Below are 17,477 nucleotides of genomic sequence, written 5' to 3'. Positions count from 1 at the left end.
TTCTTGAAAGACATGAATTGATAAAGGAAAAATCATTTTCCTGGTAGATGTCACAATGGTAATTTGATAATATATTAACACATTAATTTTTATTATTTATTTATTTTTTTGAAACAGAGTCTTGCTCTGTCGTCAGGCTGGATTGCAGTAGTATGATCTTGGCTCATTGCAACCTCTGCCTTCCAGGTTCAAGCGAATCTCCTGCCTCAGCTTCCCAAGTAGCTGGGACTACAGGCGTGAGCCACCATGCCCAGCTAATTTTTGTATTTTTAGTAGAGACAGGGTTTCACCATGTTGGTCAGGATGGTCTCAATCTCTTGACCTCATGATCCACCCAACTCGGCCTCCCAGAATGTTGGGATTACAGGTGTGAGCCACCGCACCCGGCCAACACATTAAGTTTTAAATTGAAATCACAAATTTTAATGTATTTAAATAACACTTTATATCTTCCAAAAACATTCCTAGGTTCAGTATTTTCTGCCATATGATGTTACAGTTTCTCCTAGTAAAAGTTCCAAGAGTATTTCTCCATCACGCAATTTGGGTTCAGCTATATAATTTGTTTTAGCAAAAGAGTAAAGTAGAAGTGATCATGTGCCAGTTTCAAGCCCAGACCTTTAGAGGCCTTGTATGTTTGCATTTGCCATCTTTTACCTCTGAGGTTGCTATGATGAAAACCTTGCTGGGGTTAGCCCACTTGCCCTGGGAGGGAGATGAGAGATGTGTAGTGGAGAAAATCCTGCTAAACTAAACCTAACCAACCCACAGATCAATAAGATTAATTATCAGCATGTTCAAGCACTGTGTTTGGAGGTGGTTTGTTATGTAATCTTTTGCGTGTCAAAGGCTAATGGAAATCTTCATAAACAAAAACTGACCTCTTATCCCTAATAGGACTTCAGTCTTATGGTAACAGCTATGAGAATCAAGATATCTAGGAAGATGTTCCAACAAAAGGAACAAAACAAATCCAGTTCTAGTAAGTGGAGTACATAGTTTATCCATTGGCTCAAAATAGATGTTAACAGATTTGAACGAAAAAGTCGAAGCAAAGCAGGCATCAGTGTTAACGTGATACGTGACAAGTTATTTGCGGCCCGTAAGCACAGATAAGATTAGAACTCAGCTGAAAGCGAGCCTGAATCTCTTGGTGAAGTTCTAATGTATACATACAAAAGATGATGGTTAAGAGGAATGCCTTTATGACAATATAAGAAGGTCTAATATAATAACTCATTGTGTTTCTTTTGAGTTGGCATCAAAAGAGCTTAATGTTAGCTTTTTTTGTGTTTGTGCAATTACAATAAGCCTCTCACTGCTTTGTCTCCGTGTTTTCTGACCTTTCTTGTCTTCATTTTAATAGTATTTACATTATTCCTTTGGACTACCTCTAATTCATTGTGAGTGTGACAGATAGTATAAATATCAATGTATGATACTTTAGCCTATGAACCAGTGCCTTTAGAATTATACATCATGATCTCACCAACAATGTATGCAGTATTTCAAGAATAATGGAGGATACCACAAAGGTTGCTATTTGCCTTTTATGTAAATGGCTAATAACACTGATTTTTATAAAATTCTATTCACTATACTGAAATACTTAGGCAATCTTAAAAACTTTGGGGAAAAAATGCCTTTGCCAAATGATCCAGGGTCACCATAAATCATTGCACTTGTTCCGGGTAACTCTTATTCAATACTGTGATTAATTTCAGATGAGAGAGACTGAAAGTTTTCTGCCAGGCTTTATGAAACAGCAAAAGTCAAAGGAATAAAAAGTAGTTTATTTTGGTTATGTCTTAAAACCCAATACTTTAAATAAAAAGAGGAGCAATTAGCATAGCATTAAAATTTGTTCTACTTGGAAAGTCCTTAAATTTGGAAAAGCAATTTTGGATCCCATGCTTATGAGCTATGTCATTTGCTATCAATGGTGATAAAAGTTCATGATGCAATCTTAAAATACTTTTATTTATGATACATATTAACCAAATTATATTATGCATAAACCCAGCAATATAAGAAGTATTAACACTAAGTTAATCTTTACTTTTTCAAAATCCTTTTCAAACTTTTCTAAACATTTTTGGACATAAACAGTAACATAAGTGTTCTAACTTTACCGCAATCTTAAAGCATTGCATTTGAAAATTCTGGGACTGCTATTATCAGAAAATTAAACTAAAACAGATCAAAAGCCTGATATTTACATTCAAACAACAACAACATACTGTATTTACCTACAAGTTGAGAGAAACCACATTTAAGAATAGAACTTACTGAGATGCCTATTAGGGTCATTGAAGTACTTTTAAAAATCACCGTACCTGGGCCTTATCCCCAGAGATTCTGATTTAATTGATCAAGGGTAGAACAGGGTATGGCTACATTTTTTCAAAGCTCTCCCAAGTGATTTTAATGTCCAGCCTGGCTTGAAAATCATTGATCTTTTAAATCAATGTGGTATGACGGTGGTAAAAATTGATAAAACCTTGGGCTTCATTTCTAGAATACGATGACCAGATCAAAGGAGGCTATCGGAACCACTATTACAGCCAGGTTGTTCTATCTGCTACCCAGGTGACATATTGTGAAAGGTGTTGTTGACAAAGGAGAGAAACAGGTGTCACCGAGGACAGGATGATGATATGGTTTTGAAAACCTGAAATCTTTTCTTGAAGAGCAGATTTAGGAAAATTACAATCCATCTGCATTGCTAACACAGGGAAAAGACAATCAACATAGTCTGTGTTCCTCCAGGAGGCAGAGCCAGAACCAATGGGTAGAAGTTAGGATGGCAACTTTATCAGCTCAATAAAAGTAAGAGCATTTTGATAAGAGCTTTTCAGCCACAGATGAACAATCTATAAAATACTCAAGCACAGGCCAGGTGATCTGTCATGGACATGGGAAAGAAGTTGAACTATAGATATTTTCTTCCCCATTATACAAATAACCTGAAAGAACACCTCGAAGCTTCATGAAATTTCTCAAATCACGTCCTAGTGGTTTAGAGGCTAAAACAGAATGACTGAGGGGACTCAGCCTATTGGACAGAACCAAGCATGAGCTGCTTGTTCTTTGTATGACCTCAGGAAGTCTACCATGCCCTCCTTAGCCCTAGCCAAGCCTCTGGGTATAGCATACCCTCAAAGAGAAGTTGGTGGTTTTTTTTGTCTTTCAAAATACTAATTTTAGTTATAGATTTCACCTAGATTGCTATTTAATAATTGATCAGACATTTTCCACTTAAGATAGTTCCATTAATACACTGCAGTAAACTCAGTATAGAAGTGTTATGTAGTGGTAGAAATAATCACCATAACCTTTAAGTGCTAAGCTAGATCAGATTCTCCCAACCTGTGCTGCAAATCAGAAGCACTTGGAGAACTTTTAAAATAACTGATGGCCTGGCTTCACCCCCAGAGAATGGAATTTAATAGGTCTAGGTAGGGTCACAACATTAAATGCTTTTAATAGTTCCCAGATGATTTTAATAGGAGGCTAAGGCCAACAACCACTAAAAATTTCTAAGGTCATTCTCTAAAACTTCAGAATTCAATGCTTTATTTTCATTTAATTGTAAATAAGTATATTGTTTGTTGAAAAACAGAACAAGTTAAAAAAACCTGTAGCCATGATCAGACTTTTGATTATAAATTTATACAGAACACAGCAAGTCATTCAAATTTTGATTAGTCTTTCTGAATAGTTTTGTAAATTACCAAGACTCAGCTGTCGAAAGCTAGCTCATCATTTTGGGTGGCGTGAGCCCAAGAGGAGAATAACTAAATTATGTTGAGTGATAGAATTAGCTTTCACAAAGATCGGAATAGGCTAAAACTATAATTTAAAATCAATAAAATTTAATGTAATAGCATTCTATACTTGGCTCAAGAAAAATGTGAAAGTAAGTACTATAAACTGAAGTCATGGCTTAACAGTGTTGTTATGAGAAGGAAAACAAAATTTTTCCTGACTGCAAATTATCAGCAGTATAATACAGTTGCCCATCCCTCATCAAAAGTAATTTGATACTTAATTTTATTAACAAAAATACAAAATATGAATGAGTCTTTTCTTTGCTTCTATACCACTTATACCTAGTACTACCCAGCGTATTAAGTTCAGATCTGGCCACCACCCTTCCACGGCTATATTGATAAACCATTCCAAATGTAGAGGAGAGTGATACTGATACTAGGACTTTGTAAAATCAGCAAGCCCATCAGCTGGGAGGAGCAGTGAGGGTGGTCAGAGAAAGACTAGTGAAGAATCTGCTATATTTAAATGTGGAAATGGTAGTAAGGTGAGGCATAGAGGGGTGGTAGGTGGGAAGCAACTACTGTGATTACAGCTGTTAAATATTTTATAAACCCACATTAAAAGGTATTAGGTTTTTCATATAATTTCCAACTAAGTGTACCCATATAAACTTTACTTACAAAAGACAGTCTTCATTACAGTTATGGAAAACGCTTTGCTGTTTCTATGTTAGAATGCAGTAAACTGCCTGTTACCAGATTGTAACGCAGGGTTGATATCTAACTCATGTTTGTAATTTCAGGTACATCGATGGGCTTGTAACTGATACCCACAAACATTGACTAAATGAAGTTTTCAAGTAAATCTGAGTGTTCAACAACTAGGGAGGCTTAAAGATGATTTGTTTAGCGTCGAGGTAGGACAGACCTTGGACTATATAGCTTTTAACACTACTCCCAATCCTCAGATTCTATTGTTAGATGACACAAATTCAATCACAAAATCCTAAGATAACTCTAGATTTTTATTATTTGTAAACCAACATAAACCTAAATCCATCTTCTCCAAATAAAGTATCTATCTTTTTCTCACACTTGTGATTATTGTTTTCATCAGATTAAAATAGCGGTCTTGCAAGCTTCGAAACTTCAGTGGCTCAGCATAGGAAACTTTATTTCTCTCTCGCACAAATCTGTTGTGGTCCTGGCAGCTATTAAGGACAACTTACTCCCAAATAGTGATTCAGAGATCCAGGTATCTCAATACCTATGCTTCAAGGGTCTCTAAAATGGGCTCATAAATGTGTAGCTTTGCAAGTAATCCACATAACTGCCATTCATTGGCCACTGGCCAAAAGCAGTTCCATAATCCCACCTAACTATCAGTGTCTAGGAAATCTGGGAAGCCCATATATATTCAGCTAGCTATACATGCAACTGTCACAAAAGTAAACCATCAATGAAGATTAAGATTCAGGGCTACCAGCATCTGAGAGAGGACACAAATTAATTATGTCATACAGACAAGTACACATTATGTCATACAGACAAGTATACGTTCTGTAATTCTTGTTCTGTCTTCATTTTAGAACTTAAAAAAATACTGTAACATTGGATTAAAAATCTGCAAGAAAATCTATCGGAGGATGAAATTGTCTAGAATACAGTGTAGATGATATTCTGTCCAAAATTAATAGATCAGAAAATTTAATGTCAAAACAAATGTCCCAAATTATTAGATGAAACCCCTCTAATCAATGGTAAATTGGATGTGTTTATGTTCATTCCCTACATACCTACTTGAAATATAATTAGATTAATCATAACTCCTGAATCTCGTTGCTCCCTCTTAATTCTTATTACTTCATGCACTTAAATTTGCTCTTTGGTACCTTTTAAATGTCTCAGATTTGGCAATTCACTTACCAATTTTAAAAATAGCTCATCTATATCAATTAAAAAACAACTTCACAAGAACCTCAAGAGATGTTCTAAGTTCTATTTTTTCTGACATCACCCCAGTTATAACTTTCCTAAATAATTCATATTTTGAACAGAGTCCTACAGGTTCATAATTCTGAAATTATAAAGTTTTCATTCCATTATTTATCACATTTGTAAGACCAGACTGAATAGATGTTAAAATGACATTTGGTCAAAACCAAGAGAGGCCATACCCAATGGGCAATCGAATCCAGGACTGGGGTAACACCACTAGTTCCAGTGTCAGTAACTATCAAAGCTACTCTCTCCTTGGCATTTGAAAAATCCACTATCTTCACATATTTCTCTTTTAGAACTATTTTCTAGTTTAAAGTTGGAGGATAATATATAGAGTTTGTAGTCACTACATAAAATAACACTTTTCAAAGCACCTTTCAGAAAACTGCTTTAAGATGTATAAAAGCAAATTCAATTTGAAACACTTACTGAATGTTTAATACAAACACACATAGTAAGCACATACTAATACACATACTAAGCAAATTACTCATAAACTGAACTCTCCCTCTCTCAGTCCTTTGGCCCAGAATGCTGAGGATAACAGTGACAGCAGTTTCCTTTTATACTGTCTTAGTGCGTCACTCTATCCAACTTGAGGCCGCCTACATATTCTTTTATTTAGGGACAAACTACAATCTTTCACACATCTTTACTTCACACCATTAAAGTACACGTAAGTTTATTTCTTGGCTACCTCTTAAATTCAAAACACCTATTCCCCCTCTGGGATCATTTTGATTCAAATACAATAAAATTTCAGACATAAAACCAACTTCCAGTTAACACACAAATACCTGATATGTGACAGACTGTATGCTAGAGTCTAAAACTGAAAAGATGGAATAAGACCCAGTCCTTGCCCTCAAGGAGCCCATGGCCTTATTGAGGAGAATGAAAGGTAAGTAAACAATCCAGTATGCAAAGTGCTCTGAGAAGGAAAGCCTATTAGAGATACACTATAGGCAGTTAACCCTGTTTCAGTTATGCATTTCTGTGTAACAAATCATGTGGAAACGTAGTGACTTAATACATTGCCATCTTTTATAGCTCTGTATGGGTTTGCTTAGCTCAGGTGGGTGTTTCTTGGCTGAGGGGTCTCACATGTGGTCGCAGGCAGACGTTGACAAGAGCTATATTTGTCTGGGATTGATATCCAAATAATTCACTTATGTGGTAGAAGTTGATGCAGGAGCTTGGTTTCAGATGTTGGCCAGAGTGCTTGCACATGGCCTTGCCATGTGGCATGGGCACAGCATGGCACCTGGATTCTACAGAGAATGTCCTAACAGTAAATGTTCCAAGAGCTCAAAACCACAAAGCTTCTCATAACTCAATTTGGAAATTAGGCAGTCACTTCTACTGCATTCTGTTGGTTACAGAGGACCCACCTGGGTTCACAATGGTATGAGTACTGGGAAGCATGGTTCATTGAGGACCATCTTTGTCGACTTGCTATCACGGGCACAAAATCATTTCAAAAATACATATTTTTAAAATGCCCTCTCCTCTTGGCTCATAGAAGGTCAATGGGAAAGCTGTCTGAGACAATATGAAAATCAATGATACTACTCCAGCATTAGCTGAGGATCCCCTTGATTTCATCCAGCAGCCAAGACACTAAGTGACCCAAAGGAGGAAAAGGGTGGTCAAGGAGGCTGTGTGGTCAATAAGTAAATGTGCAGCAGCTGGAGTAAATTAGAACCTACTTTAGTGCATAACTTCAGCAGGAATAAATTTTGTTAATCTTCAAAAAGTCAAAACAAAGATTATAATTTTCACAGTATCTGAATCGTCCAATTTTGAGTACCACAAGACTCTTGTCCTCATTGTTGCACTTACCAGTTCTGTACCGGTAATAAAGAAAAATTATGATTTACCTTTTCCTAACAAACAGACATTTTTAACATTTTGTTTTTACAATAAGATCCTATGGAACTGTTTTAATATTATGTAAATTAAGTAATTTTATCTACTCTAAACAAATTATTTTATCAGTTGTAGTCGAATCTGACTACTGTTATGCTTATTTTATTATTAATCCAAGTAAATATTCTCTATTGAACATAGATTAAAGCAGTTTACAAATTAGATAAAAATAGAAAACAAATCATCAGTATTAACTGGAAATATGCTAGCTACCCCTTATTTCAGAATAATGTGTCATAATTCTTCCTTTTAAAATGTTGTATTGTATCATACTTAAAAACACATAAATAATTCCTGAATAAAAGCATCCAATATTTATCATTTTATTAGTATTAGCCTTTGGGAAAAAAATTGATAGCATGATTTTATAAAGCTCTTGCATTTGCTTTAAATTTAGATTCCGTTAGCTATTTTGACCACAAGGTGGAGCTGTGATGTCACAATTTGGCAAGATTTGTAAGATACAAAAACCATGTATATACAGACGAAAATAATGCAATAAAACAAAGTATAATAGGATAGTCTCATCTTGCAAATATGCACTATTTAAAATTAATCAATTCTCCAGACATTATCAGAAGAAAACTATCATTTAATTTGTCCACTTCTCACTTAGCCGTTATTGAGCTTTATCATATATAAAATTGTCTTCGGTAGGTGCAGAATTATTTTGTCATTTCACATCACGATCCCAAACAGTTTTAGTGGCTTTAAACCAGTGTTAAAATAATGTCTTTTAAAATTATTTTATAATTAATCACAGACTAGTTCATTAACCATCATAAAACGTATTTTTTTTTTCTCTTCCATCGCTTAATTTATTTTGAACTCTAATACTGACTTCAGGGTCTGCAATTGATTGTTTGTGTTTTGTATCGTTGAAAAGGCAGAAATTTCTAATTTTCAAAAGAGAATATTCAGATTTTGAGTCACCCAAGTTTCAGTGAAGATAGAATAGCATGCTAAGCTCATCAGTCTCTTGATTTATTAAACAAACATTACCACCACTTCATTAATACCTGTCAGGAATGAAACCACTTTTCCAAATGAATGTTTCCTAATTTATTTTAATATATTAAGAATAAAACTAAAATATATCCATTTATCTGTTGATGGACACTTAGGCTGTCTCCAAATCTTACCTATTGTGAACAGTGCTGCAACCAATATGGGCATGCAGATACTGCTTCGATATACTGATTTCTTTTTCTTCTGGGTATATACCAAGCACTGGAATTGCTGTATCATATGGCAGCTCTATTTTCAGTTGTTTTTTTGAGAAACCTCCAAACTGTCCACAGTGTTTGTAATTAATTACATTCTCAATAGCAGTGTGTGAGGAGTCCCTTTTCTCCACATCCTCTCAAGCATTTGTTATTGCCTGTCTTTGGATATAAGCCATTCTAACTGGGGTGAGATAATATCTCATTGTAGTTTTGATTGGCATTGCTCTGATGAACAATGATGTTGAGTACGTTTTTAAATGCTATTAGAAAGATTTAAGATTTACAAAGTTCACAAATCCCTAACCTGTTCTAATTTCTTTTATCAAAATAATGTAATTATGTGACACTTCACATTTTTAAAGCATTTCTACATGCACAATTTTCTCATTATTTTTCAGTGTACTTCTCTTCCATTTTAATCCAAAACTCATGGCATTAAAAAGTTTTATACATTTCCCTATTTTTCTTCCTAATGGCTTTTTCTTAATAATTATTCTTAAATAATGCTGTAGCTTGCTACTCTAAAAGACTACAAAATGAACAGTTCTGTTTGATACACTACTTCATGAAGTCTTGAAGACCTCAGTATTCCACAACAGTTAACATCTAGTCAGAGGGAGTTATTTACACAGACTCAATTAGGACTAAAAATTCTACTGGGCTCTTCTGCAACTTTAAGAGATCTGTTGAATAATCATTCCAAATTCCAAATGAATGACAAGTTACCAGCATGTCATGTAAAATGGGCTTTAGGGCATAAAAAGCAGATAAATCAAGACATACATGTGTCATACAGGAAAATAGAAGCGAGTGTATAACGAGATTCTGTGACAAGAATGGACCACTCAACTCATATATTCATTGTTTTCCACATTTCTATTCCATAGAAGGATATTTGACCTCTTAGTTACCAATACAGATGAATTACTGGTGTTTTCAAAGACGAAGCAGAATGAAGATGAACGCACTGGACTACTACTGAAGTATCTATATTAAAGAAAATATTCATATTGATTCCTATGCACATTAAGAATTAGAAAAAATTCTACCACGGTGAGCATTTAAAGCACTTTGGTAATGTATGTATATACATACACACACATGCACACTTGTGCACGCACATGTGCAGTTACTATTGACATCCACATACTTTCATTTATTCAAATTAGTTACATGAATGTCTCCTTTCTAGTCTTTTTTTCTTTAATCAATACACAAATATATTTCTATAATATTTCAAAAACACAAGTGCAAAAGGTAAAAGGCATAAATCCCACTTACTCCTCCATGATCTCATACCACTCTACAGAGTTGTTCCTCTCTCGGAAATTTGCTGTAGGTTTATGCACACATATATAGTTTTTTTTGTTGTTTTGTTTTTAACATAAATGGTATCATACTCTAAATAGTGTGACTTTATCAGGTTCATCTGTCAGAGATATCTGATTGTTGGAGATACACAATAAGCCCTTTGACTACATGTGTTTGAACTATGCAGGCTCATGTATATGCGGGTTTTTTCTGTCTCTGCCACCCCTGAGACACCCTTCCTCTTCCACTTCCTTCTCAGCCTACTCAGCGCAAAGACAAGAAGAATGAAACCTTTCTGATGATCCACTTCCACTTAATGAATATATTTTATCTTCTTTATAATTTTTTAAATAACGTTTTCTCTAGCTTATTGTAACAATACAGTGTATAATGCATATAACATATAAAATAAATGTTAATCAGCTGTTTGTTATCAGTAAGGCTTCCAGTCAACAGTAGGTTATTAGTTGATAAGTTTTGAGGCAGTCAAAAGGTACATGTGGATTTTTGACTGCACGGGATCAGTGCCCCTAACACCCACATTATTCAGGGGATAATTGTTTATATATATGGGTATATGTATATTTTTCTTTTAAAATTCTTTATAATATTGCATAAAATAAATGACTCAAACAATAGATATACTTTCTGCATCTTCTGCTCTGTGTGTTTCAAGCTGTATTTTTATCCATGCTTCCGATTCTACTTGTTTTCCATTTTTCAAATTTTTTAATTTACTTATGGGAATTTTTCTAATTTTCCCTCACTAATTATGAATCGTGTTTTTAAAGCTACATCTTATATTATTTCATGGAATGTAGGATAAGAGAAAAGACAAAACAATGTGCTCAATAGCCTACCTGGATCCCATTTCTGAAAACATGGCATGAGACTGAAATAGTTATGCTAGGTAACCACCCGTAGATACCAAAATGGAAAAGAACTAGTATCTGGGAGATGTCTTTGAACTGTACCACAAGAGATATTAAGCTGGCTTGCACTGGTAGGAACTGATCTGCTTTTATAACCAGAGTTTGTTCCGATGAGTTGGCATCTACGTCATACCAGGTGTTACATATTTTGAAAACCATTCCTGATGTATAGTAACATAATTCACAAATCATTACTAAAATGTCTCCTCATCCTAGTTGATGGATAGTAGACATTTTCTTTGGGTATTAAGTGTTGCCAAAGAAGAGAAAGGGGTAGAACCCAACTTTCTTATCTTTTAAAGTCCATCTCCCAGTGACTATAATGTCTTGTTCATCAACATATCCTTGGTGCCTGGAACAGTGCCTGGACCATAATAGAGACTCGGAAAACATTAATAAACAAATAAACCTATATTGAATAACGTTTGGCTTCTATTTTCTCACTTGTAAAACGAGTTAGATCAAATCCCTAGTCATCTTAAAATTGAAGATTTTATAATTTCATTTATAATTCAATAGTTTCACATATCATTAAATCTACTAAGCAAAATGAAAAATCATAGGTTTCATTCTTTCAGACAATTCCATCACGTATTCACTTCTGAAGACAAACACCAACAATAAAGATAACAACAAAACTTTCTAAAATTATTTTATTTTTTATAATTTTCTAACACACAGTGTTAGAAAATGAATTTTGGCACCATGATTAAGAACTTCTTTTCAAGTTTAACCTTTACATTAAAAACAGTAGCTACAATAGGGATATTTCAACCTTACTCAGAGAAATGATAAAACATCAAGTCAACAAATATTTTTGTTGGAGAATTTCTTTATAAGTGGGATAAAGGGAAGTTAATATAGACACTTAGAAGAATAAAATGGAAATTATGTCAGGAAGATAAAAAAAGCAAATAACCTTCCCCCCAAAAAAAGAATAAGGAGAGAGACAAAGGGCAAAAGGAAGAAGCAAGGCTCAACAACTTTGTTTTCCTGATATAAAATTCAAGTACTTAAAAAGTGTTTTTTAAAAAATAATTAAATGCACCACTCATCTCAATGAAATTTTTATTTTTCCTCACTATTTTCTAGAACTTTCTAAAAAAGGAAACAAAGAAAAAAAATCCTGTTTTGGATTTAAGGGCACTTGCTGATCTTGACACTTGATAATACTTTAAGAAATGGAAAGGTTTTCCTAAATCTAATACCTGCTTAATATAATCCACTTTGGAAGATTCATCTGAAGAAACATAGGGTTTGATTTTTAACACAAAGGTAAAATAATCTGCCTTACAATCAAAACAAAAATGCAACTATATACGCTCCTCGGTTGTGTTTTGTACTAATTTTCCTTTTTTGTTTTTTGTTTTTTTTGAGACGGAGTCTCGCTCTGTCGCCCAGGTTGGAGTGCAGTGGCGCAATCTTGGTTCACTGCAAGCTCCGCTTCCCAGGTTCACGCCATTCTCCCGCCTCAGCCTCCGGAGTAGCTGGGACTACAGGCGCCCGCCACCACGCCCGGCTAATTTCTTTTTTTTGTATAAGTAGAGACAGGGTTTCACCGTGTTAGCCAGGATGGTCTCGATCTCCTGACTTCGTGATCCACCTGCCTAGGCCTCCCAAAGTGCTAGGATTACAGGCTTGAGCCACCGCACCCGGCCCCTGTACTAATTTTCTTGAGGAAGACGTGTAATTTTTTGTGTGTTCCCTTAGTAACTACTGTAAATAAGACCTGCATAGGTGTTCAAAAAAATACTTAGTTGCACACAAATCCAGTTAGAATCTGATTTTCAAGGTTTTAAAACATGGTAATTCATTTATACCCATTTTATCTATATTTCCTCTATATTTTGATAAATAAAAATCTTCCCATGTTTTTAAATAAGAAAATATTAGTCTTGTCATTTGTACCTAAATATTTTATCAACTTGAAACACAAATTCATAAATTGTCATTATTCTCAGAGGCAACAAAGCATACAAATAAATATTTAAGTTTTTTCTTTCTTTTCTTCTTCAACCTGTGTTTTAAGGCTCAGAGCAGACATTAAGAAATATCAAACAATTTTTATAAAAAGTTTTTCAAATGTTTGGCCCAAAGTGAAGTTGTTCTGTTGACGCTATTTAAATATTCCTCTCATATTCTCAGACACAACTTCAAAGATGTGTTCATGCCAGTCATTCGTCCAAAAGAAATTTCAGTTCAATGAAAAGTAAATAACTTAGGGATCTATAAAAGACACTGCAATGTATCTTGTTCCATTTTTAACAGGAAGTCCTTCATGCAAATGTGTGAGTCTCCCAGGATGCATGAAGCTCCAGCCTTTTCGTGGTGATTCAATAGAACAATTGTATCTTAGAAATTTGCAACCACCTCCCTAAAAAAGTTAAAATGAAGGAATATATCAGATTATATTTAACCAGCAGCAAAATTCAAATCATGTCATTTGAGCAAAATTTAAAAAAGAAAGTAAGGCCTAAGGCAAAGTCCTTTTCATAATGACATATTTCTTTTGAAAAATCTAAAAACACAAAAGTCATAATTACCTGAAAGTCTTCTCCCACATTATTAAGCGCAATGTTTATGGTAAATGTAGAAGCATCATGATGAGGACGAAGAGAACGCTGTCTTTCAGGGGAATATTTTACTACAAAATTCAGTAGTGCAAATCCCTGAAAAAGCAAAGTAAGCCAGTGGATTTGCTTATTAATACAAACATTAAAAAGAATGCCTGTGTAAAAGTTGCTAAGAAACAGGCTGGAGGGGGAGGAGGATAACTACCTTCGTATAGTAGCCTGCAAAGACCTTCAGTGTAACTGGTGCAATGAACTCCCGGATAAAATGAAGCCATACATTCTCCAGATCAACTTGCTTCATGTGGATATCATCAGTTGGGACATTTTCATAACCACCAGATATACGGCTATCCTAGAAACAACATTAATGACATCGTAAGGTGTTGTCCACGTGCAATTCCCATTTATATTATAGTATTTTTTTCAACCACAGATCATAATAGACAATAAAAATAACAGTTATTCCAACGTGGCATATCATCTGCTTTAACTGTAAAATTATCAAAAAACTTAGGGAACATCTTTGTCAATGATACAATGATGAAACAAAGTAAATAAGGTCAGTAGACTCCTTTCTTACTTCTTAAATGTATATGTGAAATTTAACTATAAAGTAAATAAAATTGACTTCCTAAGCCCTCACATCCCCTCTTAAAAATGAGTCTTTTTTTACAGTGACCCTTTAGGCAGTCTTAGCTGCTTGAAGAGCATACTGATGGCATATCTGCTTTCTGTATTACCAAATACTGAAAACAAGCTTTCCCTGCCCTTCCTCACTTCTATTTGTAACACTCAAAGTCTCTGAACGATTGTTTTTCATTATTTCACCACCTACCAACTTTAAGTTTTTCCTTATACTTTTAGCTTCCCTCTCCCTTATCAGCTCATTAGCTGGGGGACATAATCATGCAGAGGCAGTAATATTCCAGAGTATTCTACTAAAATGGCATGTGATTCTCAGAGGAAAAGAAACACATCTAACCACTGGCAGTGGTATTTCCTGCCAAGTCTTTGACATTGAAAGCAAATGCAAAACTGAATTACACCTAAGGCACTCAGATCCCTCCTTCCTATCTTTACACACAAAAACACAGTTTTGACAGTCAGATAAAGTTTGCCTTAGAATTTTCACCACAGCTCACTGTGAAAATGCAAGAATAAAAGGTGGCCTTGGAAGGGAGTGGTATCACTCTGTAAAGACATGTGTTACCTAACATTAACTCTGGCCTGAGGACACCGACCCTTAGGGAACATCCAGTGTAATCAAATGCATAAATGAGAAACCTACCCAGACTGACGAAATTACTTAAGTGTTAAATAATTGATTGGTGGGAGAAGTAGACTGAAATCAGAGCCTTGGCTAGCCATTTTTTCTAGGTCTAGAACTCAGAGACATATGAGAAAAAGTATATAACCCCTCCGAATTATCTGAGTATCTACTTAACCCACACACACATTTTAGCTCTTGGTGTGAAATTACAACTTACATGATGTTTTCCCCCAGACCATTTGCCGTAATGTTCCATTTCTTCTACCAATTCATCACAGGCTTTTTCAGAAAATATGGGGAACCAAAAGACATCTGGACAGGGCTATAAAATATGCATCATCGTTAGAAGACATAATAACTTCAGTGTCTTAATAGTCTAAAATGGTTATTTTAATATGTACAAAATAAAAAATCCTATATGACTAGGAAACAGTTTTCTTTCATGGTTTATTGACAGTATTTTTTTTCTCATGGTACATAAATAATGGTGCACCTCAGAATTGATGACATCTTACATTCTCAAAAATTAGGTATTAACAATAGTTTTGAACAATAAGCTAAAAGAGAATTCATGTTTTGAAGATGTCTCTGAGAAAAGACTCAGAAAGAGAGCCAAGTCTCTTCCAAAGATACGCTTTCACTGTAAGAGTTCTACATCAGAGATCTGTCAACAGTTCCTATTTTTAGTGGTTTCAGAAAGCTATGACACTTAGGAGCATGCTTTTTAAAAAGGCATGCTTTTAAAATGTTAATTTCTATGTTCTATATTTTTCAAGTGTATGTTCCTTAAGGCTATGTAATCGGTAATTGAGTCACATAAATTTTACCTAAAAGGTAGTTTCTCCACTTTCACATCTTCTGTGAAAGTAGTATTGTATTAATAATATTTCTTCTGGAAAATAACAGCAAAATTTTCTTTACTTTGTAATCATTAATACAAACCTGTTCAACTATATTTTCAGTGAAAATCTTTGAATAATCACGGTTTATATACTTTTCCTTCCAGTCCTATAAAAAGAAGTACATATTAAAACAAATATCTTTATAAATACTTTACTGAAAAGTATAAAGCATATGCATTTTAGAAATTATTCAACTTATAAATGATTACATATAGTGGACAAAATAGTAATTTTCAGAAGCCACAGTATATGGTTTAATCTTTGCCTGGTTCTGAATATGCTTATGTCATTCTATGAAATACAAAATTTTTATTTATGAAATACTGTACCTCAGGATTTTTTAACTTAAGCAATCTTATGGTGAATAGATTTACACATTTTTACAGATGCTCCTTGACTCACGATGACGTTATGTCCCAATAAACCCGTGGGAGGTTATAAACACACAATACCCTGATAAATCCATCATAAAGTTGAAAATTCCTAAGTCAAGCCACCATAAGTTGGGGGACCATCAGTATTTTAATATATACACAGAGTAGGTAAACAAATGCGTGCTTAAAAGTAAAAGACAAGGAGCAAAATTCTATCAAAAATATTTGTAAAAATGAATTAGTAAATTCATTAACTAGGGTCTGTCTTATATGTCTATAGTATATTTTTTTTGATTTTTTTAATGAATTTTAAAAATTTCTGCCGTCACTTCAATCATTAATATTTTCAAGGAATAAACATGAGTTTACTAGCACTTTCACTTCTTTCAGTTACTAAAATAAGGGCTAGGGCTCTATACTGAAAAACAGTTCCTCTTTATTCTAATTCATGAATTTGATTCTTTTTGACCAATCTCTGGCATAAAATCCACACATAAAGGTATCTAAACTTTTTTCAACAGAAGCTAAATAATTATTTTACTGGGTCAAGTTCTTTATTCAAATATGGGTATTTACTAAAACGTGAACATATTAATATATGGAGTGATACAAGTATCCAAAAAGATCTCTTCTTAAATTTAGAATATTTCTAGAAATTGTTAATTTTCTCTTTACAAAGTGCAAATACAAAGAGCCAGCAGGGAGGAAGTGAGACACAGATTCAAAATAATTCCAATCAAAAGATTTTTCAAAAGATATTTGTCTTAAATACATCTTTTGAGGCTCCATTTTAGGGGCTGAATATTTATAACGTAATTTATGTCATTAGTTTTGTATATCTGTTTATATGGAACTCAAACATTTTTCATGTGGAGGAAACAAAGGTATCTTCAAAATTTCAATAAATTTCATGTTTATATGGTATATATGGATCAGATTTCTATATTATCTCATTATTCCCTCTAATATTAATTAGCTTTCTGATTCTAAAATATGGGAAGAAACTGAATAATTATCCATAAGATTTAAGAATTTTTACCTATAGCATTTTTACCTGTGCATCAATACTGATTTTTCTTCAAGTAAAAAAAATCCCTCAAGATTTTATTTGAGGGCATTAGTATTAACATTTCATTTTAGATCACCTTTTAAATCATTGAGTAAACCGTGACTTTATTAATTTCTT

The 17,477-nt window shown here is 34.0% G+C and overlaps 1 protein-coding gene across 2 annotated transcripts in view; it reads right to left on the bottom strand.

The window, feature by feature from the left end:
- Positions 1 to 13,072: 13,072 nt before the first annotated feature.
- PLOD2 (procollagen-lysine,2-oxoglutarate 5-dioxygenase 2) overlaps positions 13,073 to 17,477 on the bottom strand; it is a 92,344-nt gene continuing 87,939 nt past the window's right edge. For both annotated transcript variants that reach the window (XM_010363398.2, XM_010363399.2), the window contains 5 exons: positions 15,958 to 16,023; positions 15,233 to 15,337; positions 13,951 to 14,097; positions 13,716 to 13,841; positions 13,073 to 13,546 (listed from right to left, as the gene is read on the bottom strand). In XM_010363398.2, the coding sequence (XP_010361700.1) occupies positions 13,391 to 13,546; positions 13,716 to 13,841; positions 13,951 to 14,097; positions 15,233 to 15,337; positions 15,958 to 16,023 (600 nt within the window). In that variant the 3' untranslated portion in view covers positions 13,073 to 13,390. The remainder of the gene's footprint in view (positions 13,547 to 13,715; positions 13,842 to 13,950; positions 14,098 to 15,232; positions 15,338 to 15,957; positions 16,024 to 17,477) is intronic.

This window comes from Rhinopithecus roxellana, chromosome 1 (genome assembly GCF_007565055.1).
Source record: "Rhinopithecus roxellana isolate Shanxi Qingling chromosome 1, ASM756505v1, whole genome shotgun sequence".
Classification (NCBI taxonomy): Eukaryota; Metazoa; Chordata; class Mammalia; order Primates; family Cercopithecidae; genus Rhinopithecus; species Rhinopithecus roxellana.
The sequence above is the reverse complement of the archived record's forward strand: the minus strand, read 5'-3'. Positions and strand labels throughout refer to the sequence as shown.